The sequence below is a fragment of the Scyliorhinus torazame genome, chromosome 6 (assembly GCF_047496885.1).
Source record: "Scyliorhinus torazame isolate Kashiwa2021f chromosome 6, sScyTor2.1, whole genome shotgun sequence".
In the NCBI taxonomy this organism is placed as follows: Eukaryota; Metazoa; Chordata; class Chondrichthyes; order Carcharhiniformes; family Scyliorhinidae; genus Scyliorhinus; species Scyliorhinus torazame.
In genome coordinates, this window is record NC_092712.1 from 153983206 (window position 1) to 153995960 (window position 12755).

The following is a 12755-nucleotide window of genomic DNA, read 5'->3' on the forward strand; positions in this document are numbered from 1 at the left end:
TATATGCAACTGAGGGCTTTTGCGAGGCAACAGGTGAGGGAATTCCCGCAGCTCCCGACGAATGAGGTGCAGGACAGGGTGATCTCAAAGACATGGGTGGGGGACGGTAAGGTGTCAGATATATATAGGGAAATGAGGGACGAGGGGGAGATTATGGTAGATGAGCTGAAAGGGAAATGGGAAGAAGAGCTGGGGGAGGAGATTGAGGAGGGGCTGTGGGCGGATGCCCTAAGTAGGGTAAACTCATCGTCCTCGTGTGCCAGGCTAAGCCTGATTCAATTTAAGGTGTTACACAGGGCGCATATGACTGGAGCACGGCTCAGTAAATTTTTTTGGGTAGAGGATAGGTGTGCGAGATGCTCGAGAAGCCCAGCGAATCACACCCACATGTTCTGGTCATGTCCGGCACTACAGGGGTTCTGGGTGGGGGTGACAAAGGTGCTTTCGAAAGTAGTGGGGGTCCAGGTCGAACCAAGTTGGGGGTTGGCTATATTTGGGGTTGCACAAGAGCCGGGAGTACAGGAGGCGAGAGAGGCCGATGTTTTGGCCTTTGTGTCCCTAGTAGCCCGGCGCAGGATACTATTGATGTGGAAGGAAGCCAAGCCCCCGGGTGTGGAGACCTGGATAAATGACATGGCAGGGTTTATAAAGCTGGAACGGATTAAGTTCGTCCTAAGGGGATCGGCTCAAGGGTTCACCAGGCGGTGGCAACCGTTCGTCGAATACCTCACAGAAAGATAGAGGGAATGGAAAAGAAGGCAGCAGCAGCCCGGGGGGGGGGGGGGGGGGGGGGGGGGGGGGGGGGAAGAGACCAGAAGGACTCTCAGGGTTGTTCATATATATGTATAATATGTATAGGCCGTTGCTATAAATAATTGTATGTTGGACTGTTAAATCATATTTTTGGAGAGTGTTTATCTGAGACAAGGCAGTTGCCATTTAGTTTTAGTTATATATTATTTATTTTTTGTTGATAAAACAGGTCTTTGTTATTTATATGGTTATATTATTGTGTAAAGGATACACAATGTACTGTGATGGTTGACCAAAAATTTTCAATAAAATATTTTTTTTTTTTTTTAAAAAGCCAGAGAAATTTTCAATGCCCAAATTTGGGATTAATTCCGACCCAAACATTATATTATGATATGAACTTGTATTTGAAACTTTAATACCATGGCTGTAGTTGACAGGAATTGCAGTTTGCAATATACTGTGTGACCTCATGCCCAATACAACTAACCTACTTGCTTCATTTAGCTCAATCTAGTTTAAAATTAGATTTACAATCAGTCACGATCATATATGTAAAGTTGGATCATTGTAGCCAATCTTACCTTTCTGTGCTGATACCCCCGGATGTGTTCCTGAAGATTCAGAGCTGATACACAAGCTACTTTGCAGATCTAGACATAAATGTAAAGAGGGTTAATGTTGACTTCTCACATTTAAAGCAAAAAGTGTTTGCACACCTATCATGCATAAAATAGAATGGTTATGCAAGGCAACAGCTGCAGTTATAGTCATTAAGCCCATCAAGTTAATTCTGGTTCTCTACAGAGCAATCTAATCTGTCACTTTCCCTAAGTCACTGTAGTCCTGCAAGGTTATTTCCAATTTTTTTCATCACCTCCATTTCCACTACCTTGAGGTTATTTTGTTCAGTTGCACTGATCATTCATGTAAACTGCGTGACTTGAAGTTTAAAACATATTTTTGTGGCATTTGTAACTGTGATGACAAATAATATTTTTTTAAATTATAAATTTAGAGTACCCAATTCATTTTTTCCAATTAAGGGGCAATTTAGTGTGGCCAATCCACCTACCATGCACCTCTTTGGGTTGTGGGGGTGAGACCCACACAAACACAGGGAGAATATGCAAACTCCACACGGACAGTGACCCAGAGCCGGGATCGAACCTGGGACCTTGGCACAGTGAGGCAGCAGCTCTCAGCACTGTGCCACTGCGCTGCCTCTTCATGACAAATAATATACATTTCTTGATGTGCCTCTGATAAAGACAATACCTTTAAATCTTAGTACTGTTATTTTATTCTCCACATTTTTGCCCAGCAACACTCACTCAACTGCGTATATTTCTGCACACCTACTGTGTATAATTTCCATCGCTCCGAAATCATTTCAGTTTCAATATCATCCCGTTGATTTTAGTTTCATAACTAACGCCACTAAATTCAATACCCTTCACAATTTCTGTCTCTGGCTGAACCATACCATCTGCAACTTCCAACACGTTATCTGACCCGAAGCTCAATTTTCTACTTTCATAGTATTGTCAGCCTGAGCTCCTATCTCAGACCAACTGAAAATGAAGCTATCGCTCGTACAACTAAAATACTCGTTTGAGTCTTTATGTTAACTCCAAACTCTATAATCCTCATTCTCCAGGTAACCCTCCAATTGATTTCAGCTCATCCAAACCCTTGCTCCTCGGGAACTGCAGTCTAGAGCAAATTCACATGAGTCAAATGACTGCAAAGGACAGCATAATGAAGTATAGAAATGTAATTGTGATAAACAGATTTGATAGTCCAGGATAGATCAGTGTTTCTGCACCTACTGATGCAAGTTTTGAAGTGCAAAACCATAATAGAGAACACCAGGAAACAGATAACAAACAATCTGCAGGCAGAGATACTTAACTGGAAGTGGGAGAAAATATCAATGAGTTTTTAAAAAAAATGTTTAACCCAGAGTGGAAACAACGTTGTGAGCAAAGACTGTTTCTTGACCCATGTCAGAAATGAGTATGACCTCATTTTGAGATTCCTTGAGCAAATCTCTGGGCAACAGTGACTATAACATTATATGGTTGAGACTGGCTAGCAGAATCAAGCACAGAATTGATCAAGCACAAAACTGAAAATCAAAAACACTTCACAAGTTTTCAGAATGGCAAATTTGCGAAATTGCAGGTGGAGAATGGGAGTGTTGAATGTAGGAATTTTAGATATATTGCGTTATAGGTATTTGGTGTAGTACGTGTTAAAAGGTCTGTCTGTATGACTGCTGCAGTAGTGTTTTTAAGAATACTGATTTGAAAGGTTTGGGAGGTGTAATGAAGGCATCGTAATAAGTGCCGGCTAATAGAGTTTTGTTTTGATAAAGCGGGTTCCCTGTGGAGTTAATCAGATACATTGGGTTTCAGCTGGGTAAGATTATGCAATTAGAGTGAGGAGTTACGGTTCCAGGCATGTTGCAGAAAACGTTTAGTTGAGATTTAGATTGGAATGCGAGAAGTCAAGTGTCTACTCTCACTGCAGGTAAAGATATGTTTATAGACAGATTAGCAATTTCTTTCCAGCAGTTGAAAATTGTGTGGTAGAAGGTGAACTGAAACAAACTGAGGAGCAGCTTCTGAAGGAATAGAGCCAGAGTTTCTGCATGGTTCTGACAAGATTCAGGACTTTTCTTTAAAACAGTCTCAAAGAATATCTCTGTAAAGCATGTATGCCTGCCTGGGTCTGTTATTTTTATTTAAACGTGGATTAAGATTTGAGATGGTTCTGTTGTTTGAGTAGAAGTAAACATAGCAGTTGAGGGTTATTGTGTCACTGTATTGATGAGCATTATTTAAGGAGTAATTGTGAGCTATTTTTATTGTGTGATGTTAAACATAGTTCAATACTGTGTTAGTAATAAAGTTTATTTTAAGACACTACTTTGCATGAAATCACTCCTGGAGTGAAGTGCCCTTTTCTCAGTCTTACAAAATTAAAATATATATTAGTATCCTAGCCACCGTCAGGGTCTGGGATCGTAAGTTAATTGACTTAACTTACTGGGTGGTGATGAGATTGATGTCGAATATAAATAGAATATTTTTAAGAGCAAGGCAAAAACTGTGAAGACATGAGTATCCAGTCAAAAGAAGGAACTGTAGTTAGGAAAAACCCATGGAGGCTGACTGATTATTGCAATTCATGCACAATGCCAAAAGTTTCTCCAAGGGCGTTGATTCCTCACCTAAATCAGAAAGAACAAAGCACAAAAATGAAGGCAGCCACGATATCTGCAAAAAGGATACTGGAAAGAGGATCGCAGAAAATTGTGAAAGTAATGGGAAATGTTCCTCTTTAAAGGCCATCCATTGGTCAATTATTGTTTCAGTGACTGTTTTGGAGACAGTATTAGCTCAATCTACTGAGGCCAGATCTCCTCTTAATTCTTTAAAATTAGCCCTCCTCCACTTGAGCATCCTGATACTCAAAACCTTTTTGTTTTTCCCATATTTGAAACTTGATGATATTATGATCACTGTTGCCCAAATGTTCCCACTTTCAACTTGCCTCACTGATTTTCAAGTCAGATCCAAAACCTCTTAATTCACTGGTGGATTGAAAATTAGAAACAAAATTGAAGAGGGCTTTATACAGGCTTCAAGAATTAATTCCCCCTCTTACTTTGCGAACTCAGTTTATGTATCTCGCATCGTTCTTGCATCTTGCTCCATGTACCATTCTATTATTCAGTGACTAATTGTACAAACAAATAGCTGCACCATTGTTGCTTACTTCTGATTCAAAGTTCCGTCATCGACCCCCTCAACTATATTGTCTAGTTAAGTTTTACAATAGCCCTTTTGATCATTATGCGTTCGCATCCATCCTGAATACCCGGGAATCAGGAATATCAGGTTTCCAACTCCCTCCTTCATTGAGCCATGTCTATCGATTGTTACTCTATCCTTGTCCCATGTGGCAAATTGCGCCTGAACATCATAAGGTTATTTAATACAAGACATTCCCAAACCCTAAATAAACACAGTAAGAAGTCTTACAACACCAGGTTAAAGTCCAACAGGTTTGTTTCGATGTCACTAGCTTTCGGAGCACTGCTCCTTTCAAGCAGCGCTCCGAAAGCTAGTAACATCGAAACAAACCTGTTGGACTTTAACCTGGTGTTGTAAGACTTCTTACTGTTCTCACCCCAGTCCAACGCCGGCATCTCCACATCATAAATAAACACATCCTACCTCCCCTCTGTTCCCAACTGCAGCTTGTGCGCATCTTCACATCCTATTGTCTCAATATCAACAGCCATGTCTTTGGGTGCATCATCCCTACATTATGCAATTTATTTCCCAATTATATGCCCAAATTACCTGCCTCATCTTAAACTCCAAAAAACCCATAATTTTATCTTGGTTACCCCTCCAAATATTTTCTCCTTCGGTTTAGCATTTCTATTTTGTTTGCATTTTTGTGATAAAACCTGATACTGTTTCAATATTAGACATGTAATAAAATAAAGACAATTTACTACTGTAAACTTAATCCATTTGAAAAAAAACTTACGTCACACCAGTACTTGCTACAAGGAACATTTCTTGGAATCTCTTCAAACTGGGATCTCATGCCAGCAATATTCATTTTTTCAAATCTGAAGAAACAATGAAATGTCACTTCATTATTTCATCATAAGTAGAAAAAATAGCAGCAAATAGATTTTAGTTTTGGGATATCAATTCTTCATTTATTCTCACTAGTTCAAAGGATATTTAATCCAAAGGGCAGCACAGTAGCATTATGGATAGCATAATTGCTTCACAGCTCCAGGGTCCCAGGTTCGATTCCAGCTTTGGTCACTATCTGTGCGGAGTCTGCACATCCTCCCCGTGTGTGCGTGGGTTTCCTCCGGGTGCTCCGGTTTCCTCCCACAGTCCAAAAATGTGCAGGTTAGGTGGATTGGCCATGATAAATTGCCCTTAGTGTCCAAAATTGCCCTTAGTGTTGGGTGGGGTTACTGGGTTATGGGGATAGGGTGGAGGTGTTGACCTTGGGTAGGGTGCTCTTGCCAAGAGCCGGTGCAGACTCGATGGGCAGAATGGCCTCCTTCTATACTGTAAATTCTATGATAATCTATGAAACATAAATTTGCAGCTTTGTATTGTGCTTTGTTACCTATACACTTGGCAATTCTTACACAATACTGACCAACCTACCATTTCCACCCTGTAAACTGAGGTGGATTCAAAGGTCCACTGCCTGTATCCCAAATTGATCCAAGTCACATTCACCCATGTCCCCGAAGTTCACTGACCTACATGTAATCCCTGTTACACAATTCTCTTTTCAAAACTATCAAATCTACCAAAGATCTCGCCCCTCCCTCTGGAACTGTCTCTAGTCCTGAAACCAACCTCCAATCCTGGTCTGTTACGGATCTGATTTTAAATTGCAGCTATCACTTCCACTGTAGTGGCCCTAAGCTCTGGAATTCCTTCCTAGACCTCTCTACCCCACTTTCCTCCTTTAAGACACTTATTTTTACCAAGCTTCTGGTTGTTTGTTCTATTGTCTCTGCATGTAGCACTTAGTAAAATGCCCCAAGATGCTTCACAAAGAGCATTATCAAACAAACTTTTCCAAGGTTAAAGGTGTTATATAAAGCAAATTGGTACTGCAGAAATCAGTTTTGATGCTACTGTTAATAAATGAAGGAGCAACCCCACGTAAAACATAAATGCATTGATATTTGTCCTATTTAAAAATTGTATAGTGTTGTTTATCTGGCAGTATCTAAATATTTGTCTTTCAGAGGAATAGAAATTAGGGCAGAACTTATTACTCAAATATTTAATTTGTTAAAAACCATCCAACACATCAAGAACTATAAAATATATGAACACACAAATTAGAACAGTAGACCACTCGGCCCCTCCCCACAATCGAGCCTGCTCCACCATTGAATAAAATCATGGTTGGTCTGACTGCAATTCTGCATTCCCACCTACCCAAAGTAATCTATCTACCTCGGATTTAAAATATTCAAATTGATCCAAGTCACATTCCCCCATGTCCCCGAAGTTCACTGACCTACATGTAATCCCTGTTACACAATTTTCTTTTCAAAATTGTCTACTGTCTTCTACTGTCATTCGAGGAAGAGAGCTCCAAAGGCATTCAACCCTCAGGAAACATTCTCATCTCAATCGTAAACGGACAACCACTTATTTCTAAACAGTGATCTCTAGTTCTGATTCTCCCAGAGGAGGAAACATCCCCTCCATATTCACCATGTCAAGTCCCTTCAGGATCTTGGGTATTTTAAACAAGCTGATTCTTACTCTTCTGAACTAAAGCAGATACAAGCCTAATCTTCAAAAAATTTCCTGACAAGACAACCTACCCAATCCAGTTATTAGTCTATTAAATCTTCTTGGAACTGCTTCCAACAGTTACATCCCTCTTCAAATAAGGACACCAATATTGTAGAGTGCTCCAGATGTGGTATCACCAATGCCCTATATAATTGATTCACAACCTCTCTACTTCTGCTTTCAATTCCCCTTGCAGTAAACAATAACATTCTATTAGCTTCCCTAATTACTTGATATACCTGCATACTAATCAAATGTGATTCATGCACTAGGACACATAAATCCATCTGCATCTCAGCACTGCAATCTCTCAGCATTTAGATTAGATACATCTTTTATTCTTGCTGCCAAAACGGACAATTTCACATTTGCCAGATCTTTGCCCACTCACTTAGCTTCTTTATGTCCTGTTCACAATTACTTTCCCACCTATCTTTGTGTCGTCAGCAAATTTAGCACCCATAACTTCAGTTCCTTCATCAAAGTAATTTATATAAATTGTAAAATGTTGAGACCCCAGCACTGATCCCTGTGACACACCACTCACGACATTTTGCCAACCAGAAATTACCCATTAATGCCGACCCAGTTTCTGGTTAGCTATCTATACATGCCAATATGTTACCTCCATACCATGAGCTTTTATTTTACACAATAACCTTTGATGAGACACTTTATCAAATGTCTTCTGGAAATCTAAGTTCAGTACATCCATGCACAAGTTACTGTTTCAAAGAACTCCAATAAATTGTTTACACATTATTTCTTTTTCATATAAGCATGCTGATCATGATGGATTAATTATTTCAAGTGCCTGCTAGAACATCTTTAATAAAAGCTTCCAACATTTTCCCTCCAACAGATGTTAAGATCTGTAGTTTCCTGCTTTCTGTCTCCTCTATTTGAATAAAGGAGTTACATTTGTATTTTCTAATCCAATTGAACCCTCCTCAAATCTAGAGAATATTGGAAAATTAAAACCAAAACTTCAGCTATCTCACTAGCCACTGCCTGTTCCCTCGGATGAAGTCCACCAGAACCCAGAGACTTGTCAGCCCACAGTTCTGAAAATTTTCTCAGTACCAGTTCCCTGGTCACTGTAATTTACTGGAGTTCCTCCCTGCTTCCTTCCCTCCCAATTCCTGATTTACACCTATTTCTGGGATGTCCCTTGTATTCTCTGTAGTGAAGACCAAAGCAAATAACCGTTCAATTCATCTGCCATCTCCTATCTTCCAATGTTAAGTCCCCACTCACTTTCTATAGGATCTACACTCACTTGGTTAAATGGTTTCTTGTTAAAAATATCCATAGAAACTCTTACTGTCTTCATATTTCTCACTAACATTTGTACTGCATTCCTTTCTTATTAATCTTTTAGTCAATTGTTGCTGTGCCACTATCTTTGCATAATGATATACTTTTTCTTTAAGTTTGATACTATCTTTGACTGTTTTAGTTAAACATGGATGGTGATTAGTCTCCTTGGAATATAACCATTCTGCATATTATATATTCTTCCAAGTCTGCCACTGCATCTCTAGTGGCCTGTCCCTTGACCTAAATTTCCAGTTCACTTTAGCCAACTCTATTTTTATGCCCTCATAATTGTCCTTACTCATGGCTAAATACTTGTCTTCAACACACACTTCTCTCCTTAAAATTAAATGTAAAATTCAATCCGATTATGATGACTGTCACCTCGCGCCACCATCACCATGAGGTCAGTAATTGGTTCTATCGCATTGTACAATACCAGCTCTAGTATAGCCTGCTCTCTTGTTTGGCACCAGAACTTACTGTGCTAAGAAACTATCCTGAGAATCTATGATTTCCTCATCTAGGCTATCTTTTCCCAGATTTTTCCAGTCTATACGTAGATTAAAATCCCACGATCGGGAGTTTGCCAGAAAGGTGTGGCGACGTTGTTTCTTCCTTTATGTCTTGCCCTACCATGTGGTTAGTTAGGGGGCCCATACATCACTCCCACAAGTGACTTCCTGACTTCTTCATTCAATCTCTACTCAAACCACTTCTACATTCTTGTTTCCTAAACTTGGGTCACCCCTCTACTGTGCTGTTACTGTTATTAATTAACAATGCTACCCTTTCCTAGCTTACTGTCCTTTGTTATGCCACATTCACTATTCGGTTTCAATCTAGATCACCATGCAGCCATGTCTCTATAATGGTCATCAGATTGTCCTTATTTATTTCTATTTACACTATTAGTTCTTCTGCTTTGTTTTGAATGCAACATGGATTCAAATGCAGAGCTTTGTCCTTTTATTATTTTTATAACCTCTAGCCTTATCTGATTTACTCTTAGATTTGTATACTCTTTCCCTTCCTCCCACGGTCTGTTTTTTCCTTACCCTTATTAATACATTTCTCTCTTGCCTGGTCTCCTGATTTACAAAATCGTCCAAAATTTGACTCAATGCCCCCTAATATCTTGTTTAAAACCCCCTCTACCTTCCTAGTTTTGCGGCGCACTAGAACACTTGTCCCAGCAAAGTTCTGGTGTAGACCACCCAAAAGTACAACCCCCACGAACCAGAACCCACCTCCTGAGAGGGTGGTGGAAGGGTGTTTGACTGAGGTATTCAAAAGGGAACTGGATTGCTATCATGTGCAAGATTACATAGAAGGGAGTGGGACAAGGTAGAATGCTCTTTCAGAGAGCCAGGTATGGCTCAATGGGCTGAATGGCCTCCTCCTGCACTGTAACGATTCTGCGATTCTAGCTCCTCATACTCTGTGCAGAACCCCCTCGTCTTGCTTATGTTGTTGATACATAGATGGACCTCAAACATTGGATTTCACCCCCCCCCCCATCCACTGAAGGTTCCTCTGCAGCTCTGAGCAGATATCCCAGACCCTGGCACCAGGCAGACAACACAGTAGTCCAGACCCACCCTCTCAACTGCAGGGAACAGTATTCATCCCTGAAATATGCTGTTTCCTATCACTACATTTCTTTTTGTTCACTCCCCCCCCCCACCCAGTTGAATGGCATCCATCACCATGATCAGTCTGCTCATCCAATTTCAACAAGGATGAGAGTACTTCTCATCCACACATATCTGATGGATAAAATCAGGGGGTGAAACTCCTCCATCACAGCACGATGATTCCCCTTACCTGCTGCCTCGAAGTCACTGCCCTATCCCTGACTGTTAGCCAATTCTAAAGTTTGGCTCAACTTAAGGAGAGTGACTGCCACCTGGTAAAAAGTATCCAGGTAACCCTTCCCCTTCCCCTACCCCTCCTTTCCCTAAGACTCCAAATCAGCAACTCGGAGCAAAAGTAAAGATGGTTCTAAACAAAACAGAGGGAGAGAAGGGGTCAGGTGATGGAAGATTTGGAAATCCAAAGATAAAGTTTGAGGCAAGAAAATTATTCCAATGCGGCAAAGACAAGCTGAGTGGGACAGAGTTTAACCGTAATAGTGCATGTGCAAGGTCCATGCAGGTAAAATAGTGATAAAAAAATAAATAAAGTTGTGACATCTGAATGTGCTGAGCATCCACAATAATAAGATAAATGAACGAGAGGCACAAATAGAGATAAAAGGTTTTGATTAAATAGCCATTGCAGAGCCATGGTTACATGATTACCAAGATTGGAAAATTAACATTCCAAGGTACATAACATTTTGAGAAGATAGGCAGAAGGGAGAAGTGGGAAGGGTGGTCCTGAAAATAAAGAATGACACAAACAGATTAGTAAGAAAGAATCTTGGCTCTAACAATGTAAAATCAGAATGGGAGATTAATCAAACATCAGGAAACATCAGGTGGATACATAGTTTATAGCCACCACCCACAATGCCAAAGCCGTGGTTATACCACTGGATATGGCATGGAACAATAAAATACTCAGCGTGTAACAGAGGTGGCTTAATCTTTATAGAGACTTGACCAAACGAATGCGGTGATGTAATTGGTTTTGGAGACTTTAATCTTTATAGAGACTTGACCAAACGAATTGCAAAAGGTGGTCTAGATCTGACAGTTGGAGGTTTTCAGAGTTTTAGTTTGTGGCTGGAAGGCAAGCTGAGAGGTTTCTGAAGAGATGTAGCCAGAAATTCTGCATTGCCCTGACAGGGTTCAGGTCGATCTTTTCAAACAGTCTCAAAAGACATTGCTGTACAGCAGGTTTCTCGAGTGCTAACTGTATTTAAAAGTGGATTGATATCGGAGACGGTTCCGTTGTTTGAGTGGAAATAAAGATAGCAGTTAAGGATTATTGTGTCACTGTATTGATTAGCATTGTTCAAGGGGCAATTGTAAGCTATTTTCTTGTGGGATGATAAAGATATTTTAATACTATGTTAGTAATAACTTTTGTTTTAATATACCATATCCCTATTTTTCGTGAAATGACTTCAGGAGCGAGGCATCCTTTCCTCAGTTTTATAAAATTATAATAAAATACTGGGGTTTCTGTCCAGTACCCTAGCCACTGTTGGGGTCTGGTCCGGGATCGCAATACAGTAAATAAACAATGGAATACAATTAAAGAAACAATTCAAAATGTTCAACAAAAAATATATTCCACTGAAAAAAGCTCAATGAGAAAGAGCCATCTGTGGCTTATTAAGCAGGTTATGGGCAATATTAGATTTTAAAAGTTTTTTTTAAATTACAAAGAATTGAAATAACTGAGGATTTAAAGTTTTAGAAACCATCAAGGGGCAGCCAAAAAGTTCCTAAAAACAAAAAAAAGAGCAAAAACTAGCTACTTATGAAAACGCATTGTAAATGTTTTACAAGCCTATAAAAAGCAAGAGAGTAGCTAAGGTAAGCATTGATCCCGCAGAAGCAGAAACAAATGAAATTAGCATAGGGAATGCGGAAACAACAGAGCCATTTCACAATTATTGTGTGTCTGTCTTCATAGGAGAAGACACAAATTGCATACCAGAAATTGGAAGTAACCTTGGGGGCTAACAAGAGTAAGGATATTAAGGAAATTCATGTCCGCAGAGAAATAGTGGTGGAAAAACTCAAGGGATCAAAATTAGGCAAACCCCCAGGGCCTGGTGGCATACATCTAAAAGAGATAGCTAAAATTTTCCAGTATTCCTTTGATTCTGGAATGGTCTCGAATGTAATTTTGCATATTTTATACCACTATTCAAGAAAGGAGGGAGAGAGAAAGCTCCAGGCCAGTTAGCCAGATAGTCAAGAAAATCTTTGAATCTATTATGAACAAAAAGTCTTAATAAAACACTTTAACAAAAAAGCATGGTATCATTAGAAGACAGCAACATGGTTGTATAAAAGGGAAATCGTATTCTTTGAGGATGTAACTAGTAGGGTGGATAAAGGTGAACCAGTCATGCAGCAAGCATGGATTTCCAAAAGGCATTCATTCGATAAGGTTCCACACAAAAGGTTAAATGCACAAGATAACAGCTTGTGAAGTGGAGGGTGATACAAGAACAAAGAGAAAACTGGACTCTGTACATTTCCTTGACCGCAGAAAAATACTTTTTACTGTACTTCAGTACACGTGACAATAAATCAATCAATCAAATCATCAATGGACAGGAAATAGAAAGTACGGATAAATGGGGCATTTTCAAATTGGCAGGCTTTGGACTTGCAGAATTCTTAAAGG

At 39.8% G+C, this 12755-nt stretch overlaps 1 protein-coding gene across 5 annotated transcripts in view; it reads right to left on the bottom strand.

The window, feature by feature from the left end:
• LOC140425084 (uncharacterized) overlaps positions 1 to 12755 on the bottom strand; it is a 103726-nt gene that overhangs the window by 84659 nt on the left and 6312 nt on the right. For 3 of the 5 annotated variants that reach the window (XM_072508953.1, XM_072508952.1, XM_072508956.1), the window contains exons 2-3: positions 5323 to 5407; positions 1338 to 1406 (exon numbers count right to left, since the gene is read on the bottom strand). In XM_072508953.1, coding sequence (XP_072365054.1) covers positions 1338 to 1406; positions 5323 to 5397 — 144 coding nt within the window. In that variant the 5' untranslated portion in view covers positions 5398 to 5407. Of the gene's footprint in view, positions 1 to 1337; positions 1407 to 3807; positions 3968 to 5322; positions 5408 to 12755 lie in introns of those variants that run through there. The other 2 variants (XM_072508955.1, XM_072508954.1) reach the window with 2 other exon arrangements.